The sequence below is a fragment of the Neodothiora populina genome, assembly GCF_041146345.1.
Source record: "Neodothiora populina strain CPC 39397 chromosome Unknown canker_contig_9, whole genome shotgun sequence".
Taxonomy (NCBI): domain Eukaryota; kingdom Fungi; phylum Ascomycota; class Dothideomycetes; order Dothideales; family Dothioraceae; genus Neodothiora; species Neodothiora populina.
In genome coordinates this window covers 244,776-257,376 of record NW_027191407.1, presented here as the reverse complement: position 1 = coordinate 257,376, position 12,601 = coordinate 244,776, and the positions used below count along the sequence as shown (strand labels likewise).

At 51.8% G+C, this 12,601-nt stretch overlaps 4 protein-coding genes across 5 annotated transcripts; 2 read left to right on the top strand and 2 right to left on the bottom strand.

The window, feature by feature from the left end:
* Positions 1-541: 541 nt before the first annotated feature.
* On the top strand, positions 542-1,498 carry AAFC00_007241 (uncharacterized protein; the record flags this gene model as incomplete). Its single annotated transcript, XM_069347313.1, has 1 exon — positions 542-1,498. The coding sequence occupies one exon, from the start codon at positions 542-544 to the stop codon at positions 1,496-1,498; it is 957 nt and encodes a 318-aa protein (XP_069201920.1).
* A 511-nt stretch (positions 1,499-2,009) lies between these two features.
* On the bottom strand, positions 2,010-3,387 carry AAFC00_007240 (uncharacterized protein; the record flags this gene model as incomplete). Its single annotated transcript, XM_069347312.1, has 2 exons — positions 2,010-2,952; positions 3,017-3,387. 2 exons carry the CDS (start codon positions 3,385-3,387, stop codon positions 2,010-2,012), a joined length of 1,314 nt encoding a protein of 437 aa, XP_069201919.1.
* Positions 3,388-3,926: 539 nt separating this feature from the next.
* On the bottom strand, positions 3,927-5,454 carry AAFC00_007239 (mitochondrial 37S ribosomal protein mS29; the record flags this gene model as incomplete). The annotated part of the gene is made up of 2 exons (XM_069347311.1): positions 3,927-4,702; positions 4,800-5,454. 2 exons carry the CDS (start codon positions 5,452-5,454, stop codon positions 3,927-3,929), a joined length of 1,431 nt encoding a protein of 476 aa, XP_069201918.1.
* Positions 5,455-6,226: 772 nt separating this feature from the next.
* Positions 6,227-8,109, top strand: AAFC00_007238 (uncharacterized protein; the record flags this gene model as incomplete). 2 transcript variants are annotated; one of them, XM_069347309.1, is made up of 2 exons in its annotated part: positions 6,227-6,821; positions 6,872-8,109. In XM_069347309.1, the coding sequence occupies 2 exons, from the start codon at positions 6,227-6,229 to the stop codon at positions 8,107-8,109; spliced, it is 1,833 nt and encodes a 610-aa protein (XP_069201916.1). The 2 variants fall into 2 exon arrangements, with proteins under 2 accessions (XP_069201916.1, XP_069201917.1); XM_069347310.1 differs by having other exon boundaries at positions 6,494-6,821.
* Positions 8,110-12,601: the final 4,492 nt, after the last annotated feature.

Sequence of the window (12,601 nt, the reverse complement as noted above, 5' to 3'; positions counted from 1 at the left end):
GCCAGATGGATACTGCCGAGAAGACAGCGACCCTGTCCATCAACCTTGCGATGCTTCTGCGGCGTTGCGACCGATCCTCATTCATGCTTGCGCCGACAGCAATGACAAGATCATCTTCTCTCACTTCTGATTAATTTTCCTATCATCTGGTCGACCAAGTCAGTATGTAGTACTTACTTCTCCCGTCTTTTTTAAGTGAAGTACTCGACGGCCACATATGAGACATGTATAGCAAGGTACGTTATCAGTAAGATGACATGGACAAGCAGGCAAGGCAGGCGTTCGCCGATTTGAGACACCGCGCGCGCGAGGAAAGTCTGAGGTGAACCAGCCTCTCTGCGTCATCGTCGCAGACAACATAGAAAAGTTATATCTTATCCATACGATCGCATGAATCACCGCGGCAGCGCGAACCCTTATTTTCTTTGCTGAAGAAGTCGCTGGTATGACTTTCATATCGCTCCAAAAAATAATAATAGTACCGGCAATTTCAACTCGACAACCAGAGTCGTCTTACCTTTCGTCGCATCACTCGGCGAACATGAATAGCGCGAAGCCGATCCCCGACAACTACAACGACGCTATACCCGAGGTATTTCCAGCAGCACAATTACTCAGTCCGACGAGCACGAGTACAGCAGCATTACCACCACCACTATTATGCGTGTCTGAACCGACGGGGCATATTGACGATAGCAGTCGCATAACGGCGAGCGCAGAGGCGGCCACAATAGAGACAAGCGGCGAAGAAAGCGACGCAGTATTCGAAGACGAGCTAGAACTGGCTGCCTGGACGGCCTTACCACCATCTCCGACACTCAAGAAGAAGAAACAGCAGAAGAAGAAAACCCAAACCGAGTCACAGGAGTCTTCTCCGCTAGAAGACAACAGCAACAACACCAACATGCCGCCTCTGGCACCAATCCCGCTCCTGATCTGCAGCATCGGCAACCCAGGCTCCGCATACTCAAACACTCTCCACTCAGCGGGCCACACGGCCATAGCCTCGCTAGCAACCTACATCCAAGCCTCGCCGTTCGTGAAAGACACCAAATGGGCCAGAGGCGCCGTGTCGCACCCGAGTTTGTCCTCAGCGCAGCCGCTGTGGACGCTCTACCAGTCGCCGTCGTATATGAACGAGTCCGGAAAGCCCATCTCGCAGGTCTATCAGACGTGGATGAAGACGCTGGGGCCCGAGCGCGCCGAAGGACGACTGGTGATTCTGCATGATGAGCTGGAGAAGCCGCTCGGCGCAGTCAGTGTGCGTGAGGGTCAGGGTCTGAGCGCGCGAGGGCATAATGGCATCAAGAGTATTTTGAAGAGTATTGGAAAGACGGACTTTGTGCGCGTGGGTGTGGGCATTGGAAGGCCGTTCAGTAGAGCGCCGAGCGATGTGGCGAATTATGTTCTGAGCAAGATGAATCCTGGCGAGAAGCACAGGATCGAACAGGCTGCTGAGGAGATGCTGGTCAGGTTACGGACGCTCAGCGGAGGATGAAACAGACGGCTGGTTTGGAAATACGGATTTTCCCCTATCGATGGATGACTCGATACGGTTATGGACGTGGACGCCCAAGAGGATCTGGTAGACTATCCCGTCACGGAGGCTGGACTGTTCTGGCCACTGAGACATGCCACAACGCATCTGGCTGTGGAGTGCCCAAGTCTCGAGGACAATTTACGCAGGGTACGAATGATACGCTCTTCGCTTGTGCGCCAGATACCCAATACTAATGCGATAACCAGGGAGGTCGGCTGAGTCCACCTCCGTCGTTCTACACAAATTCCATCACTTGGAGTAAATCATGGATCGCATGTCACCCTTACAGATGCATAATGCAAGGATTTATATAGACACGTTTCTCATTTCCTCGTTTCTTGATCAAGTCTGGTGACGCCATCGCGACCCCTTCCCAAACGTTCAGATGGGAGATCTGAGATCAATTCACGGTCTGATATGGGATCCATGTTCAGTTGGACAAAAAGGGTTCGATTGTCGTGGTCGACTCTCAGTCCATTCCGGTGAAGGCAAAGTTGGTATCTTTGACGACCGTCTTCTCCTTGCCCTTGCCTCTCTTCCTCTTCTTGCGCCTCTTGCGATCGCCCTCGTCATCACTGCTATCTTCGGCAGCCGAGTCATCTGAACCATCTGATTTTTCGTCCTCATCACTGTCGATCCCATGGCTCCTCTTCATCTTGCCGTCGACGTAGCCTCCGTTGTCCTCGTCGACCTTCTCATGCCAGACCTTGATCGTGCTGCCTCCACCAGTGACAAGCCTGCCACCGACGTCGAAATCGAGACTGATGACTCCCTCGACCTCGTCGTGCTGAATCTCGCCAATGACCTTGTTCATGCCGAGCTTCACGAACCTGACCTGACCACTGCCCATACCGACAGCGACAACCTTCCCGCCGGGGCCCACACCGTCTGGCAGCATCTTGAGCGCGTCCAGACTCTCTCCTCCACCGGCTGATCGATCGACTATGATTCTCTCGTCCTGGTCGTCCCACACGCCCTTCTCCCATAATGTCAGCACGCCGTCTCCGCCTCCTACAATCAACTTCTCGCCCTTGGAGGTGCCCCCCTTGCGAGCAGGCAGCCCGGAGACGAAACACGACGATAGCAATATCTCTTCTTGATCCTCGCTTCGGACCAAGACTCCTCGTCGCAGATCAGTCACCGCGAGGGTCGTGTCGCCCGTGCTGACCCATTGTTTGCTGAAGCCAGAAGTACTCGCTTCGGACGGCGGTAAAGGTGTCAGAGAGGTAATGTAGTCGGCGTGGGGATGATGCGTCTGCTGTGGCTTCGAAGATGTGAACTTTGTCGACGTGGATGTCTGGCCGCTGATGCGCATGTCATATAGATGCAGAGCAGAGGAGTCTGTCGCTAGCAGAAGGGTCTGTGGACCGAGGACGTGGAGCAGAGAAGGCTCGTCGACTTCGCCTGTGGACCTGGGTCACAGCCATGTCAGCACCACAGGGGCAGCAATGCATATGAATACAAAATCCAACTTACGGATCCAATGGCACGGCAATCTTACTGACCACGCGCCCCGTCTCAGCATCTGCAGTCTTGACAATCCCATCCGTGCCCGCGCTAAACAGAGCGGTTCCATCATGTGCAAAAGCCAAACTCCGACAGCTGCCCTTGTGTCGTCGAGTGCGCCAGGCAGTGTCGATGTATCCCAGTCCATTGGGAGAAGAAGAGTCCTCGTCATCCTCGTCGTCGTCGTCGTCGTCCGCGCCGGGCTCGTGTGGCTCTGCGGGTAGGCGCAGCGATGCGACATGGCCCGAGGAAAGGCCCACGGCTAGAACAGGCTCATTGGGGTGGATGGCGTGGGAGAATAGCTCCGACGACAGCGGGAGCGTGCATAATGTGTCGAACATGGCTGGGTGTGTGGTTATGACATGGAGTCTGATTGTTCAAAGGCTGGTCTATTGTTTGTTCATGGGGAAAAATAATAGAAAATATAGTTCTTACGTCACGGGGCTTGGCTCAAGCTTTCTCTGTGCTGAAATTTATATCGAGCTGACATTGGAAAATTCAATGGTATAGACTATCTGTGGCGTATTCTAGGCTAGGGCGCATGACCATAGCCCTCGCACGATAGGCGTTTCTTGGACCCACTTCTTCAGTCTTCCCCTGCGGTGTATTGATGTATTTGTCGATGAAATCTACAGGAGTCTTGGTCGATGTGTAATGTCCGGGTCTGCTAATGCCACTGCGGTACATGTAGTAGAACGAGAACCATTGTGCAGTTTCTAGATTTCGATTTCTTCTTAAGATCTATCGAAACACTTACCTGATAGTAACATACATAACATACGGCAAAGAAAAAGAGCTCAGTGGTGGGGACAGAAGTGATTTGCTTCCACACAAGCCACTTGCTGTCGACGCGCCTGGAGTAGACAGGCACCACCTCCACTTACACTCTCAACATGACGCTAGCCTTCTCGAAAGCCCCGATGATACCACCTCCACTGAGAGTCCACTTCTCGCCCAACAAGCGATCGTTGACCGTGGATCTCAGCATGCCGCTCTTGGCATAGTACTCCATGATGCCCTTGGCCTCATCCCTACTTAGACCCTCGAGCCGGGTCACAGGAACGTTCTGCATGACGTCCAGAACACGTCTGTCGACCTGCACATATGGATCCCATGTGGGCGCATCCTTAGAGTCCTGCGCAGCCTGAGTCTTGGAGATGGCAAAGTCAAAGGCGGGCACGGCGGGGCGGTTGGATCCAGCGTCTGCGGCGAGGACGAGCCCGCCATTCGCAAGGGATTGCTTGCCCGAAAGCAAAGCGTTGAAGTGCTGCACTATAGCGAGGTCATGGGAATGGACTTTGCTCAGGTCGGCGTCGAGGTACGCGGATTCCTTCATGATGTGGTTAACGCCGTCGACGGCGAAACAAATTGGTGGACGACCGGCGCCGGTGATCTCTTTCCAGAATGCAAGGTAAAAGGGCCAGGCCAGGTCAGGGTCGCGAGCGCCGAGCTCGCAGAAGCGGGCCAGAGAAATGTTTTCTTGGACGGGGATCGGTAGATCGTGTTTTTGGGACAATTGTAGCTTAGAGAGGACAGCGTAGTTTGCTTTGCCGATTGCGCCGAGTATTTGGGCGGTGTATTGAGGCTGGATGTAGGTCGTCACGTCTCCGCTGGTGTTGGGGATGTAGGAGGTGTGGCCGATGATGAGTTCTTGAGCTGCTGATTGTTAATTTTGTTCCGTTTATCCTTGCCCTCTATTGATCATCCTCTCGGCAAGAGTAGAGGGCAGAATAGGAAGAAAAATAAAACATACCTTCGGGAATGTGGATAACGAGCCAGTTCTTGAGGTGAGCAATGGCCATGGCCTGCAAGAGCAAAACACTCTTTCCAGATCCTCGCTCTCCATAGATGACTCGCCTGATCGACTTCTGTTCCTTCTCAGCCTCTTGCAGCAGATTGCTAACTTCGATCGTCTCTTTCCTGACAAGAGTGGCAGGTCGTCTGAAGAGTTTCCAGCCTTGAGTGGGCTTGAATGCCTCGTTGGCTCTCAATGCATCCACTGTCTCAAAGGGAAGACCCAAGACTTGGCCCAATTGACTTGGATCGACAGGAAGCTTCGCGGCGCTGAAGTCGGCCATGTCTTGAACCTCGAGAGCATTGGTATTGCTCAAGACGACTCTCTTTCGCAATGCCTTTCTCTCGCCTCCATCCGGGCCCTTGCCGCCGGATGCACGAGCTCCACCTTTGCCGCCGCCGACTCTTCCCTGCTTGGCGAAAGATTGTCCTCCCTTTTTTGATGCTACCACTGCTCCCTTCTTCTTTGGTGGGTTTGCTGCGAGGGGTGCCGATGTGGAAAAGTAGGATGCTTGCGATGAGATTGCCAAAGAGCTGAGGGCCGGACGTGCGACACCTTGCTCAATCTGAGCAAGTGGCCTCGAGAGGCATCTTAAACATATCGAATTGGTCATTTTCGGTGGTATTGTCGCCAGGCAGTGTTGAGTTTTGGTGGTTTGCTTTACTGTCTTTGGACACGCCGTCGTCGCTGTTGGTCGACGATGCTCGGCTCGACAAATATTCGAGAGCAAACATGTCAAACAATCGCCAAGACTTTTGCTTCGGGGAATCCGGAGGTCAACATGTCTTGGGCTTGCTTGTAATCATTATAGTGAGAGTATCCAAACCTATGTCTTTTGCTGTATACAGTACACAAGACAGGTAGGGTTCGAGCCGAGTCAGAGGCTTATATGATTACTCGATTTGCCAAAGTTTCCTATAACTTGACAGAACTGCATCGCTCTTATACCCATCTTGCGATCTCACCCATCTCGAGTTACGTTGTACAAAATATGTGGTAATTGCCGTTCTCGAAGGAGACGCCAGATATACAGAAAGTGGCTCGAGTAGACCAAGTTACTTGAGGATAATAATTTGACATTGATATGGAAGCGAAGGAGCCTGTGCTGCGAATATGAGCTTGGACCACATCTCACCCACGTTTCGTGAGCACCTGCATGTTGCGCAGTTACCCACGTCCAGGGAAGAAAGCTTAGTTCAACTTCATGTCGGCTATCGTTCGTCTATTACCCCAGCATAGCTTAATCCTATCTGATAAACGTCTTCTCGAGCATCGCTTTGAACCTGATTTCAAAGAAGCAAGATATCAGACCAGCGAAACAATGCAAATCAAAATTCCTGCCCGCCTCTCGGTGGATCTATGGATTTAACTCATTCGAGCAAAATATGCCACTTTCGCAAGACCCAGAGGAGTATGAGTTGTTGACCTCGGGAGGTGACGGTCATCGTACCTCAAATGATGATCAGGAACATCTCTTCTCTTCCACTCAGGGGCCAATACCAAAAGCACTGGGACAGTGGATCAGAAGCTTGATTCCTACTCGATCTGCACGCTACAGCGCACTGGGCAATGCTACTATCGATACTCCAAAACCCCACCATCGACATTGCCGGTGGACTCGCAATCGCATCGGGATATGGACTTTCATCGCTATGGTGCCGATTCTGGCCATATTCATAATATCTATAATCGCGATATTCTTCCCATCTTATACACATCCGCCAGCTCACTACACTACTCTGCGTGAACGAGTCCTCGCTGCGAGCCAAGCTGGACAGGCTAATCTTGATAATGAAAAGATCTACATTGCAGCCGCCGTACCCTTTCCTCAAGCAGAACTGCCCAATGGTCCATGGGGAACGCAATTACTCGACCTGGTTCGCATCCTCGGCCCCGACAATGTCTTCTTGAGTGTTTATATCAACGAACCCGGTCACTATAGTGACAAAAATCTCATAGATTTTGCAAAATCTGTAAATTGTTGGTCCACCCTGGTCGCCCAACTTGACTTGACCTGACTCTTTGGATAGGCAGTTCCTCGGTTGTGACAGAACATGTAGACACCAGCACCATCGCCCATGTGACCACTTCTTCCGGAAAGCAACGTCTCAAGCGCGCCGCATATATGTCTGAGATACGCAATCGCGCACTCCGGCCACTTGAAGATGCGCAATCGATAGCTCACAGGACTAGATTCGACAAATTCCTGTTCATTGATGATATCGCATTCGATCCCATTGACGCAGCCAACTTGATTTTCTCTACAAACATCAACTCCAAGACTGGAAAGGCCACATACCACGCGACATGCGCGATGGAATTCGTGAATTCCTTCGAGTTCTCCAATGCTTTCGCCACCAGAGACATCGAAGGCTATCCTATAGGCTTACCCGCGTTTCCCTGGTTCTCTTACACCGGCGAGGCTTCGAGTAGAGCCGATATCGTGGCCCAGCGCGATGCTGTTCGAGTGCGTAGCTGCTGGGGAGGCCTGGTGGCGTTCGAAGGGAGATGGTTTCAGCACAATGGAGTGGACGAGAGTATGCCTCCGCCAGATTCAGCAAACGATCACAACGGAACTGTTATGTCACCATCTACTCTCGCCTCGAACACGCCCACGACAATCACCGGAGTGAAATCGACGTCCTCCTCCGTCGTCGACTATCATCCCGACGTCGACATGAACCTCAATTGGCACCTGGACACAGATACGTCGACTCAGAAGCTGCATCGCCATATCCCGGCTGTACCATCACGACCGACATCGCCTGTCCGTTTTCGCGTAAGCACGGACACATACTGGGAAGCATCCGAATGTTGCCTTGCGCTCGCCGACCTGGCGTTCCGTGTGGGCGATGAGAACAACAAGAAAGAGGCTGGCGAAGCGGAAGATTCTGGGATCTACATGAACCCTTATATCAGAGTAGCGCCCGATCGGCAGACACTCGAGCACCTTCGCTTCGCCAGACGCTTCGAGCGTGTCTCCATTCCCTTCCATCGCATACACGACTGGCTTGCTGGAAATCCACAACACAATCCACGTAGGCTACAAGAGGTGGGCGAGGAGGTGACTGATCGTTTATGGACATTCAAGGACGACGACTGGATGCATACAGGGAACTTGAGGGGTAGATTCGAGAGTGTGAAGCGCACGGCTCAACCAGGCGGGTTCTGTGGGGAGCGACGACTGATGGCGCTCGATGAGCGTGCTGTGGACCAGTCTGTAGATAGATGGTGGGACGAGGAGGTGCCTCCCGACAATGGGCAATGAATACTTGCGTAGAACAAAAGTGATGGACAAAACGTTATAAGGACATTGATGTTGGCATTATCTGTCGAAGGAATACCAACGATGGGATTTGAGGATAGTAGTACATACGCAATTTATGTCTTGATGAAATTTTGTGGTATTATAGAACCAATTCCATACTCGATCCTGCCTATATCCCATCTTGATCTTGCAAGAGCTCTTCGAAGCCTGACGCCGCTGCATCACGGTCTAAGCCGGCTGCCTTACAGCCTGACGCGGCGGCCTGGCAGTCCTTGCCTTGGCACTTCACATGCAGTCGCGCACCAGGCGAGCGAGCTCCCCGCTGCCAGTCGCTGCAAAAATCGAATGCGAGTATGCAACCCAATAACGCACCGCCAAGCAGGGGAGTCCGGAGCGCAGGTCCGGTCCGCACAGCACAGCACAGCCACCAGCTAAGTTAAGTGAACGCTCTCAGGGGGTGGGCGACGCAAATCTTCATCCTTTTAAACTAGCGTGGGCCCGAGAATCCTGATTACCTGGGGTGCAGGTCAGCGCTAGGGAATTCTTATTCTTATCTCTATTCGCACCTCACTTTGTGTTGCTTGTGGTCGCTAAATAGGTTTATCATGGTTTCTTTGATATTTGTGTTGGAGATGCGTTTAAAGATGGTTTAGGAGTGGAATATAGACTTTTTGTTAATGAAATTGTTTAGATTGATGGAAGATTGAGGCATAGGCTCATTCTCAGTTGTGTATTGTGTCCATTGTCGAGGTCAGAGCTGCGACATTGTGAAGTGACTTTGTGACGTGAGAGGTGGAGTCTCACGGAGGTCGGCGTTGAGACTCGACTTCGTTGACGCCATTCTTTGCTGCACACAATACGGCACCTCGAGATCGATGGCTACCGCCTGTAGTCCTCTCCTCGATTCGTTGGTCGAATCAGTCGCTGGAAATCGCACACAGTCGAGTATCGTCTCGAGTATGTCGTTGTATGCTTCTTTTGAGACGGAATTGATGATGATTCGGGTACTGGGAGTCGATTGGAGTGCGCCAGGGGCAGTTCTAAAGGGTATGCGGCTGTTGGCTGAGTTGTTTCTACTTCGGGATCGAGCGGAGTCAAGGGCCAGCTTGTTGCAGTCGAACCTATCGACGAGCTGTGGATAAGCTGACGATGGCTAGCTAGCGCGTAGTGATGGTGTTCTGAAAACTTCGACACACAACGCTCCTGTGTCCTTTCAATTCAAGTCCACCGATTGAGGCCAAAGAAGAGGCATATCATCGACACCATGCTGTTGATTTGCGGTGACTGTGTCGAGGCCAGACCAGCGCTATCTATCGCGACTTTCCTGGTGTTTTTGCGTCTTCTCCTGCCTGAGATAATGAAGCAGGCAATGGCGGTAAGGGGGGACCGATCGAGGTTCGATCGAAATAGACATGAGAATTCGTTCATACTAGGCAAACGAGAGGGGTTGGTGTCTGTCAGTGTGATGATTAGTGGATGTGACTCTGTCAATTTCTCACTTATAAGCTGCGATGATTCCATGTTCCCCTTCTTCTTCATAGATCTCATCTACCACATCTCAATTCCATCAAGAACTCAAGCATTCTTATTCAAGAACACCAAGGAATTGAAAAACCAGCCCTGTCAAACAAGAACCAAAAAGCGTTCAACCACTTCAAGAACCAAAAGCATTCAAACCATCCGAAAAACCCTCAAGAATCAAAGTATCCAAAGACAAGCAAAGCTTTCAAGTACATCCAAGCATCCAAGACAAGCAAAGCTTTCCGGGCATCAGGCCTCAAAGCATAGAGAGAAGGAACTGCATCACATACCTCTCAAGATCTCAAGCACATTCGTGTTTGACACTAGTCAATCCCTCGAAAGACCTCGAGACATCAATCAAATCTGTAAGTCCTCCATCGAGATCCTGGCATCGAAACATGCATACTGATCCATCACGTAGATCATGTCTTGCTCTTCATCGACCAACGCCGAAGCACGGGCTCACACGTCGGTGGAGTGCACCATCATCGACCCAAGATTTCTGGCTGCAGACTTCAGCCGGCAAGGAGAGGAGGCATCCAACACGGCCCTCTCCTTCAACCTCATGGATGACATCAACCTAGAGCTCTTAAAGCTGGGTTCAGGGCTGGGCACAGAGCTTGAGCAGCCTCCAGTCTCCGCTTCCGCCAACCTGTTCCATGCCTTCAATGCTCAAGGCAGACAGGACAATCTCATGGGTGGAATGGCATTCCCAGCCATGCTCTCACCTGTCCCCGAGCATGAAATGACATTCCCAGACATGCTATCATCTTTCGTCGAGAATGAAGTGCCATTCCCAGACATGCACTTCCCCCTGCTCGGGGACGAAACATACCAATTCGACATGTGGGATGTCGAGCCTCAATTCAACTTCCAGGGGCCTGACGCAACAGGCACCATCAACGGCGAGCCTGCGTCGCTCCAAGACAACATACCACTACCTGCCGTGCCCCAATCGAGCGGTGAAGCCCCCGTCGAGGCGTACGAAGAGAACCCTGCTAGCCTGGTCGGTCGAGTCAATAAGTTTGATGCCTTCATAGAGAGCATCCAAAACGGGGAGTTCGATCTCGAGAGCCGGGGGCCCTTGATCCTCTTAGACTGGCCAATAGCGAAAGATGAAGTCTCCGCCTGTCCAAGCGAGCAGCCAGTGGCTACTCGAGATTTCCTACAAGGTGGAGATGCGGAGCTTGCTGCCTCACTTCTAGCAGCAATCAATGCGCCCGAGGTAGCTTTTTCTTCTTCTTCCGTGCCTGCAATGGCTTCATCTTCTTCCATGCCCTTCAATCTGGAAGACACCAACATCACCTCGACATTACGTGGTGGTGTCAACAACAAGAATGGGGACTCCATCAGGAGCATTTATCCTCCCCTTGATGAGAACGACGAGATGATGGGAAGCTGGCGCAACGATGCAGCAATCGGGGCAGCAATCGAAAGATCGGAGGGGTCCATGCCTTCAGCTCATGCACCCTCAGCAGAGCCTGGACGTGCTTCCTCGTCTTCAGCCTCTCAACACCCTTCACGTTCTGGTACAGCTCGTGGAGGAGATCGTCAACTGCCCACATGTACCAGAACGATGATTGATGGCCCCATTGCCGCGCGACAGTTGGTCGTGCATTGCAATGACCCTACTCAGGGCAAACATTTATTCGCGGGACGCCAGAAGCCCTGCAACATTAAGAGTGGGGACGTTTACGTCTTCCTGGTCCCCACGAAAGAGGAGCGCGAAGCAGGCAAAGTCCTGCCAAGGTCCCAGCAGCCGGTGAGCCGATGGACCGACAACATCGCTTGGACTCCCGAGCGTCAACATCTGGGAGGATCCATATACCGGGAGAAAGCCGCGCCTCCGGCTCCCGGCGAGAGCAAAAAGGTTATCCCAAAGGGGGATCGTCAAGCTGGAGAGGAGTCGGTCGACCGCCTGCTCCTAGGGCCACAGATAGCCAACCACAAATTCAGGCCCAACGGCTTGATCAAGATGAAGTGGCCCATCATGTGGATGGAGAGGGAATACGGCGTGGTCTCATATTACAGGGAGGCCGATGCCAGACAATTGCCCACTTACAGTGGTGTTCCTCTCCCGGCGATCGGGGAGAATTTCGACTACGTCGGAGATTACACAAGGCCCAAGCCAGGAGCCCAGGCAAACGGGACTCGGGGGCGGAAGAGGGCACATGGAGAGGCCGAGGAGAAGGGGGAGAAAGCTCCTAATCCCAAGCGTCGTGGGATAAGGAAGGGATTGAAGCACGAGATCTACCGGCAGATGTGCACCAATGATTGTGGCACTGAGCTCGATCAAGAAAGCCAGTGTCCCAACGGCTGTGCTCAATAAATTGGTTCGGAGTCCGGCGTACTGTTGGAAGTTTAGGAGTTTTGTTATTGAGGACCATCAACAGGACTGGCAACGGTCGACAATGAGTCAGACCAGACGGCTAATTACACTCTCTTGGTGGGGATCTCAGCAGATTGAGAAGGCGCTCTGTCAAGTCTCTCAAGCGACATCGTCGTCCGAGATATCCCTCCGATTGCCGTTGTTCATACCATTGTTATGGTCTTATTTGGATTTGGGTTGATCTTGGGAATACGTTTGAATTAGGAATGATTTCGTCTGGGTTGAAGCTTCTGTACGGGCTTTTTAGACCGACTACTGGCTGTCGGTTTCTGTTTAGTTTGAGTCCTCGGGTCTGTCTGCATCAGGACTATGACCTAAAGTTGGGAATTGTGGGTTGCCCATCGCAATGATGGCAAATAAAGCCACAACGTTCATAGAGTTCTGGTTCAGCAAGCTTGACAATAAAAATTGCTTTACCAGATATCGGATGTATTTTCATCCACTTCACCCCAAATCTCTTTGTGAATAGGCCTGAATGCATTAATTGTACCTGAGATCATATCAATTCATCCACAAGTGAACAGATGTGTTGTAAGCGAACGAGGCATTATTTAATTCCAATGCAATTTCAAGGGAAGACAG